Source organism: Notolepis coatsorum (genome assembly GCF_963971535.1).
Source record: "Notolepis coatsorum genome assembly, chromosome: 19".
NCBI lineage: Eukaryota > Metazoa > Chordata > Actinopteri > Aulopiformes > Paralepididae > Notolepis > Notolepis coatsorum.
In genome coordinates, this window is record NC_140183.1 from 25,364,079 (window position 1) to 25,373,504 (window position 9,426).

Consider the following 9,426-nt stretch of genomic DNA (forward strand, 5'->3'; position numbering starts at 1 on the left):
AAAGTATTTTCCAGCGCATATTTTCCCTTTCAAAGTTTGGCAATCTTTGAATTGTCCCTGATCTGTTATTGAGTAATGTTGTTATTCATACATGTTGTTATTCTTTTGGCTATCCAATTTTTTTTATCTAAGGTCCAAGTGATTAGGCTTAACATCTGGGCCATAGGCACTCAATCTAATTATACTATGTTTAGTTTGTCTTGTGGTTTATATTCCGCTCTGACAGAATTCCAGACTTTAAGTGGACATTGTACCCATGGGTTTTGCATTCAGTTTATCTGTTTACCTTGCAGCCCACTCTACCCTACCTGAAACTGTGATGTCAGAGTATCTGTTTACCTTGCAGGCCACTCTACCCCACCTGAAACTGTGATGTCAGAGTATCTGTTTACCTTGCAGGCCACTCTACCCCACCTGAAACTGTGATGTCAGAGTATCTGTTTACCTTGCAGGCCACTCTACCCCACCTGAAACTGTGATGTCAGAGTATCTGTTTACCTTGCAGCCCACTCTACCCCACCTGAAACTGTGATGTCAGAGTATCTGTTTACCTTGCTGCCCACTCTACCCCACATGAAACTGTGATGTCAGAGTATCTCTATCTTCTTTTTCTCCTAGACAGACTTTGATAGTACCTCCAAAGAGCCAGTCTGACATCATCACTGTGGGGCAGAATGTGTAGCAGGGTGGAAATCAACAGCTAGGGCATCAAAATGGCATTTAGTTACTCTGACATTTATCCAATCAGGTGCATACCACATGAGGAAATGGGAAGTAGGGAGGGGATACATGCACACAACGTGTAAACAACAACATTAATTTAGGACCTGCAGATTTTTTTTTTAATGATAAATTAATTAATCAATAACTGTTTTGGGGGGAGAGCAATACTTGTATTCCTCACCTTTCTAAAAGCTCTGTAGATGTATTATTTAAAAATAAAAATAAATTATTACTTTATATACAAATGTTGTCTATAGCACCTTTAACTCATTGGCCGCCGGGCCCCGTTCTAGCACTGCCACGCTTTAAAAGATAGGAGTGCGTCACCTTGTTTGTAGAGTTATAACTATATTCTATATTATAGCTATGGATACAATACTATGGCCCATTTGACATCACCTATCTATCGTTCAATATGTGAAAAAGAATAAATGTTTACATCCATACGTTCCCGTGTTATACCGTGGTGAATATAAGTATCGTTATAGCGTGGTCTGGGGTAATTCCTGAAAGGCTGAGTAATAGGCTATAGGCTGTCAATTCTACTATAAACGTTGCAGTTTCTTGCCTGTACACGTTATTATTCCCAAATAAAATCTATATTATAGGTATTATGTTCCATCATGAATGCATGAAAGAAGGGGGGGGGGGGGGCGGGTCGTTTCTGATTATTTGATTACCAGTAACGGCATTCGTATTGAACACTAAAAACGCTTATCAGCACGGTCGCTATAAAAGCATTGCACAATCAAGCTAAAATTGGCGTCAGACCAATTTACCTGTGATCGGGAGTATTCCAAAAATAATATTCCAATTGTTTGATCGCCATCTGGTACATCCGATGTCCATTTGGTCCACGGCATAACCCACCACAACATATGGATCGGGGATATTTGACGCGCTTCAATGGAACCGGGAGAACCGCTCCATTCGCGCGACAAGGAAAAGTGAGCCCGGTGACATTTGACCGTTGCACAGGCCAAGATACAAGGTTTTAAAGGGTGCTCGATACCGGCGTCTAGCTGGATGCGGCCGGTATTGCACTTTGGCGATCTCAGACTCATTCCCTATGGTAACACAGAGGTCCCCGGATGAATAATGAATAAAAATATCGAATAACGTATATATACGTGGTTGGCGTTCAACGGTTGTCGGCCAAACACGTATATAAACGTTGTTGGCGGGGATTGAGTTAAGAAAGAAAGAAAACACTGATGCAAGATCTGGCTCAAAATAGGAAGCTGATGTGAAAACTGTCTGTAGTGTGGTAGTGAAAGGGTTAAGTAATGGTTCCTTGTTGTCGCTGAAGACTCCGTAATGACTTCATATTGTATAGCTTTATTTTACATATTCTTTTAAGTAATCCCAAAGTAACCGAAAGTAATCACATACCACTGAGTTGGGGTAATTCCAACTCCACTGGATTACATTACAAATTAGTAATTACAAACACTTTTAATCAGATAATCTGAGATAAAATGAGTTTGTCATTTTAACAGCAGATACTTTCTTAAATGCCATCGTCCCGACAGAGCGGTGTTGACGTGGAGCTCTGATGTGTTCGCTTGCTGGTGTTATTAGCATTAGCTGAAGAGCTAGCTGAAAAGCTAGTTTTAGCTTAACGTTACCTTGGCTAAAGTTGGAGCTATTCATAATTCAGCAATAATGGCTGCAGACCTGCAAGCAAAGTACAGCAAGTTGGCAAAGGAGTATTCCAAGGTAAATCACTTTTTCACCAGTAACATTACATTGTCTTTCAATCTAGCTCACGTTAACTGGCTAACGTAGCTCACGTTAACTGGCTAACCTAAGTGTCGTCACTGATCGACCTCTCCCACACATGCACACAATTAATGACATAATGCGGACAGCCATACCGGTGACAATGTTTAGCTTTTAGTGCGAAAGGATAAGAGTCTGAGGCGGAGTCTCAAAAGAGAATGTTGAATATTTATTGTGCATTAAAAATCACAACAGAGCCTCTGCTACTAGCTAACTGACCCAGAGCCTTCTGGTGCAACAACAAGTGCAACAACGTATAACGTCCGTGCGGAAACAATGTCCCAACAACCTTTCCGTGGGTGAACTCATTTAGCATAGTTGTCAATTAATGATACTAATACTAATCTATACAATCACCTGTTGTTGAATAAATACCATTAATTTCTAGTTATTACTAAAAAACAGTATATATAAAACAGTAGCTGTAAAAAATAAAAGTTTTATAATTTATATAATATAATTTTTATATATATTTTTTAAATGTATGCACTGGTATCGGATCAGTATCGGTATCGGCCGATACCCAAAGCTTAGGTATCGGAATCGGATCGGGAAGGAAAAAATGGTATCGGAACATCTGTATTTGCGGCTCTCTGACACCGTTATTTCGGGGGATCGCTGCCTGAAAACTTTGGGAACGATGTATTTATATATTACATGATACCTAAGCGCATACAGTACAGATATCCTCATAAGTATCTATTCATTCGTATCAATTAGATACTCTTTGGGCTTGTTTTTATCTACTTATTCTGAAAGAGTTGAAATAATTATGTTCGCTAGCAAGATCTCATTCGATTATTCATTCCATTAAGCCTATTGCCAGCAGGCACATTTAAATAAATATAATCTGATTGATTGGGGTAATGAGGGACTTAAAATGTGCCTATAGATAAGCATTTAACTTGTCTGCGATATATTCTACAATCTGTTAATAAAGTTTTCAATCAATCAATCAATCAATGCCGTCAGAAAATCATGGTTTTCTGGGATCGACACCTCGACCTTTTCAGGTAAAATGGCCAAGCGCAATTATCCTGATTACTGAAGTCTGGTTCGAAATAACGAGACCGAATCAGCGTTCTAGAAACCAAGATAGCCTGACATCGATCATCGGGTTAATTTAAGCTGGCTGATGGGACTTTTGATCGACTTAGTTGAACCAGGTACGGGGAATGCGGCCCTGGTGTATGGTACATGTGTATGGAGCAGTGGGTGTTGGCTGGCTCACCTGTGTGTGTCCTGTAGTGGTCCTTCATGGCCGACAGGTTGAGGAAGGCGTAGTGACAGGCCGGCCACTCACACTTAAAGGGCTTGTCTCCCGTATGTAGCTTCATGTGGTTGTTAAGAGCCCACTTCTCACTGAACGAGCGGTCGCACACATCACACTCAAACCTCCTGTGGTAGAGAGAGAGAGAGAGAGAGAGAGAGAGAGAGAGAGAGAGAGAGAGAGAGAGAGAGAGAGAGAGAGAGAGAGAGAGAGAGTTATTTACTGTTCCCAAAGCTGAGGTAAAAGTAGAAATTCTTTCCTGTGAGGTGGTGAGACAAACACACACACAAAAATGACTGTCTACACATCTACACACATAAACACAACGCATGTGACCAAATTATTGCAAGTTGCATGTCCACACACACACACACACACACACACACACACACACACACACACACACACACACACACACACACACACACACACACACACACACACACACACACACACACACACACACACACACACACACACACACACACACACACACACACACACACACACACACACAATGCAGGGTCTCCTGGTGTGTCATGTCTGTATAAGCAGGCATTGATTTTTCTGTCCTGGCTGCCACCTCTACCATTTATTCTCTGCTTTGCGCCAGGGCCCAGAGGACTGGAGAAATTCTGTTACAGTGCACGCACGCACACACACACACACACACACACACGCACACACACACACGCACACACACGCACAACCCCCTGCAAGGCCGATGAGGAGATCAGAGTTCACCTGTCCAGGGGTCTCTGACCACTTAGCCAGGGCTAAATGAACAGCTAGCAACATTATACCTACTAGCCTCCTAGTCCTAACTAGACTCCTTTACCTCCTAACTCTCCTTTACCTCCTAGTCCTAACTAGACTCATAGACTCCTTTACCTCCTATACAGTACATCCTAGTCCTAACTAGACTCCTTTACCTCCTAGGCTCCTAGCCCTAACTAGACTCATAGACTAATTTACCTCCTAGGCTCCTAGTCCTAACTAGACTCATAGACTAATTTACCTCCTAGGCTCCTAGTCCTAACTAGACTCATTTACCTCCTAGTCCTAACTAGACTCCTATACCTCCTAGCCCCCTAGTCTTAACTAGACTCCTAGGCTCCTTTATCTCCTAGACTCCTTTACCTCCTAGCCCCCTAGTACTAACTAGACTCCTAGACTCCTTTACCTCCTAACCTCCTTTATCTCCTAATCTTCCTTTACCTCCTAATCCCCTTTACCTCCTAACCTCCTTTGGCTCCTAACCTCCGTTACCTCCTAATCTTCCTTTACCTCCTAATCCCCTTTACCTCCTAAACTTCCTTCACCTCCTAATCTTCCTTTACCTCATAATCTTCCTTTACCTCCTAATCCCCTTTACCTCCTAAATTTCCTTCACCTCCTAAATTTCCTTCACCTCCTAATCCTCCTTTACCTCCTAACCTCCTTTACCTCCTAATCCTCCTAACCTCCTTTACCTCCTAATCTTTCTTTACCTCCTAATCTTCCTTTACCTCCTAATCCTTCTTTACAACACTCCTTTACCTCCTTTAACTCTGAGTTCTCATTGAGAGTCAACTAATAATCAAATCATTTTGACTAATCCAATATTATATTTCATCGATTGCTATAAAATAGCTTTCCCCACATAGTGTTTTCTGACAAATTAATGTAATTCTGCAAAGAGGCGAATTAAAACCGTGTGCTTATTAACCCATCGGCCCGGTACCGGGTTGAGATTTATTGCACATCATCAATACAGTCTGTATTAATTAATGTGGCATTTCTTTTTCAAATGTAGCCAAGAGTAAAGACCCTAACCCTATCAAAACAGCAGTCAAAGTGTATATTTTCAGCACTACGTTTGTTTACCAATGATTTTAAGTGTTATTAGCGAAATATGAGCATATACAAATCTCCCAGGGCTTTCGATGGACGTCGACATTTCATAAAAATACACTACCCAGCTCACACCAGCCGCTGTCAAAGATGCAGCCGGCTGACGTAAAAAAGAATATATATTGACATTATTTTTGTGATTATATCTCACAGGTCGAACAAACCTGAACATTATTGCCATAAAATACAACGTATATTGTTTCTTTACCTTTCTGTGAAGGGTAAAAAATGGCGGAGCTATGGACATAATACAAAAGTAACTGTATTTACAGTAGATTTCATTCACAGTCTTTGCTGCCCTGTAACTGGCGCCTGGTGGTACTAAATCCAGATTTAACTCTGCCATTGGAAAGAGATTTGGCCCAATCCATAGATGTATGACTTGGCCATAATAAGGTAATGTATAGGCCTGATATTCTATATTCTATATTCATATCTCAAATTGCAAATTGAGATCCATATATGTCCCTAGATACCAAGAACATGCAAATGTTCCCTTCTCTTCCATTTACTTGGGTATGTACTTTTAGGCAAATTTTTAGAAAATATGGCTAGGGCTTAAGAGGTTAAAGACACACATTTGTGTATATAATTGTGATGCTAAATATGTGCATATCAGGAAATAATTGGAATTAATTAATGAATTAAGCCATTCAAAAAACATAAGCATACAAAAATAGACTAACCTAAAGATCAACTACAGAAGCGTTAGTCGTCGACTGAGAGGAGGCAGCAAGACAACTTTCTTTCTTCTATCAACTCATCTTAATCAGTTATGCCTGTCATTCATTCCTTGAATTTGATCCGGTAGGGCAGGAATCGGCAATAGGCGGCCCGCGGGCCGAAATGGGCCCGCCAGCAATAATTTCTGGCCCGTCAGGTTATTTTGAGAATATGATGTTTATTTTACGCGCAGGAAATATTCACTCGTTGTGACGCCAGAGTGTCTTTTGAAGCTGTATCTATCTATTCATCATATCTATGGCTGTCACTATAGCCAATTGAAATGCTAGAAATGGTCACATGGACTGGGAGAACCAATGGAATTTCACTTTCACTTCCGCGTTTGGGATGCCGGCGAGCGAACGTTTGCAAAAACAAAACAAACGTCTTTGAATAACTTCTTTGCAATGCAACGGGGAAATATGATGAGCCAGAAGAGGAGCCTACAACCTATAAAGCTTATTTTAATAAACAGGTGTCATTCTTAAAATACGGGTTTATCGCAACAGGTAACTCTTGCAATAAGCAACCGGTGACTCTCGCTTGTTGACATGGCAACACGAGCAAGCAACTGTGTTCAAGTTGGGTGGGCATTCAACGCGAGTGGACATTTAACATGTTATTAACATGGATTTTGGAGGACCGAAGCAGAAACAATATCAAGTCCAGGGCAGGGCTGCCTGCATTATGCCGGTGAGTGTTGTGTTTTAATAATAATAATAATACATTCGATGTATGTATAATAGTCCGCTGTGGTGCTTAAAATCAAATGCACCCTACTGATCTAGATTTATAATGCGAGCACCTGCATTAAAATCAAATTACTGATCTGTTCATGTGTAATGCACTGTCTGAGAGGCACTTTATAATAGAAAAAAGACAGTGCAAACATGTATATGTCGTTTTTTTTTTTTACAGTTAAAAAATGTTCACTTATCATTGGCCCGCCACACAATGGCTTGGGGAAAATTTGGCCCGTGGGCAAATCTAATTGGCGACCCCTGCGGTAGGGCATACGGATGATGTGTCTTCATTCAATATCATCCAATAAAGTATGATGTGACAGTGAATACTTTTTTTTAAATTACCTGCTCTGTCTCCCTCTCTCTAACTTCAAAGTGTTCCTCTCTCTCTCTCTCTCTCTCTCTCTCTCTCTCTCTCTCTCTCTCTCTCTCTCTCTCTCTCTCTCTCCTCTCTCTCTCTCTCTCTCTCTCTCTCTCTCTCTCTCTCTCTCTCTCTCTCTCTCTCTCTCTCTCTCTCTCTCTCTCAGCTGACGCTCTGGACATGTGTCTATTTTCTATGCAGAAGCCTACTGAATAATGAAGGACCCTCACCACCCCAACAATAGCCTGTTCAAGCTGCTGCGGTCAGGCAAGCGCCTCCGCATACACACAGCAAGAACAGAGAGACTCAGGCTCAGCTTCTTCCCCCAGGCCATCAGAACACTGATCTCTCCACACACAAGCACACATGACCACACACACACACCACGCATTCTGCACTCTCTCAACACACAAACACACCACAGGTCACTTTAATCACATGAGAAGAGGTCACTTTAAAGGAAAGAAAAAAGGTAACTTTAAAGGAAAAACTCAACATAACTGGATGATTTTGTATAGTATAGTTAGGATAGCATAGAGTATAACTGTATATTGTATAGTAGTGTACATAGGACTCATTACCTTTTGTATTTTATCTTAGTACTTTTATCATGTCTATTTTATTTCTTTTTTTTTTTATCCACTTTTTCTCCCATTTTCTATATTTTCTCCCATCCCAATTTCGTATCATCCATTCAACCCCTCCCCTGTCACGGACGCTGTTTCTTGCCTCCCACAAGCCGGCTGCAATGTGGACTAAGTCATACATAGCACAAGTCCCCTCCGGTACTTGAGGTAAACAGCAGATCGCATCTTTTCACCTGCGCAGCTCGATCTCTCAGTGGCGAGGAGTAACGCGTGGGAGGCTCACGCTGCCCCCGACACTTCCTGATTCTACTGCGCAGGCGCACCAACCGACCTGTAGAGTCGCTGTCCACAACGCCCGATCCCCACCCATCAGTTTCCCACCCCCTAATACGGCCAATGTGTATTAGTACGAACGACCAGCTAAACTGAAAGCAAATGTGGAGCGCTGGGCTCGAACAGCGAGCCCAGCGTCTCCGCATTCGTGGCGAGCGCCTTGCCCACTACGCCACGTAGCCGCCTGTCTATTTTATTTCTATTCTATTTTATTCTATTATTATTTGTATTTTTGCACAATCGAAGCGGCCATGGCCACCTTAATTTCAATATGTCTTGTGTATGTATGTGATGAATAAACCTCTTGAATGGTGAATCTACGGTCTCCCTCTGTCTCTGCTGATGCTCTGCACATGCCGACGTCTACACAGTCAAACCAAGCTGTCTTCCAGCACAGAGCAGGCCGCGCCGGGCCATGTATTCATCTCTTGTTTTATTAAGCTACAAGTAAGGCACATTAGTAAAAACAATAGAAAATCCCAGGCTCAAATTAATCTTTAGTCCCCGCGCCATAATTTAGGCACGGAATGAGTAATGTGTGAGTCGTAAACAAATGAAGTCAGGTCCTAGCGAGCATTCGTCTTGTTGTTGTTTTAGGGAGAGAGCCTTGTCTTTAAAGGCCTGATTGTGTCGCTTAATCCCCCCGGTATCTGTTTCATAGCAGAGCAGCATGACACTCACCTGAACAAATAATGAATCCAAGCAGCGTGTAGCATGTGTCTCAATCAATAATTCACACTCATACATCTTCCTTACTGGAAGAGAGGGGGGGGGGGTGGTTTTAAAAGGAGGAGGGGAATATGGAGAAGGAGGGATAGAGGGAAATGTGCTTGGCTTACATATCAATCTATATATTCCGTAAAGATGAATCTGACGCTGATATCCGTATCTCCTTGCTCTCCTGTAAGCGTTACGGGGACATTTTAAGCTCGTTTAATCTCGCCCAAGACGGAGCCGTTCTAAAATGGCGTCTTTATCACCTGGCTCTAATCTCAAAGGCATATTCAACCC

At 41.9% G+C, this 9,426-nt stretch overlaps 1 protein-coding gene across 1 annotated transcript in view; it reads right to left on the bottom strand.

Moving 5' to 3' along the window:
• The window catches only part of znf407 (zinc finger protein 407), a gene marked incomplete at its 5' end in the record, with an annotated part of 224,625 nt that overhangs the window by 175,545 nt on the left and 39,654 nt on the right, over positions 1–9,426 (bottom strand). Inside the window, one exon of the mRNA XM_084336581.1 lies at positions 3,737–3,903. Coding sequence (XP_084192707.1) covers positions 3,737–3,903 — 167 coding nt within the window. The remainder of the gene's footprint in view (positions 1–3,736; positions 3,904–9,426) is intronic.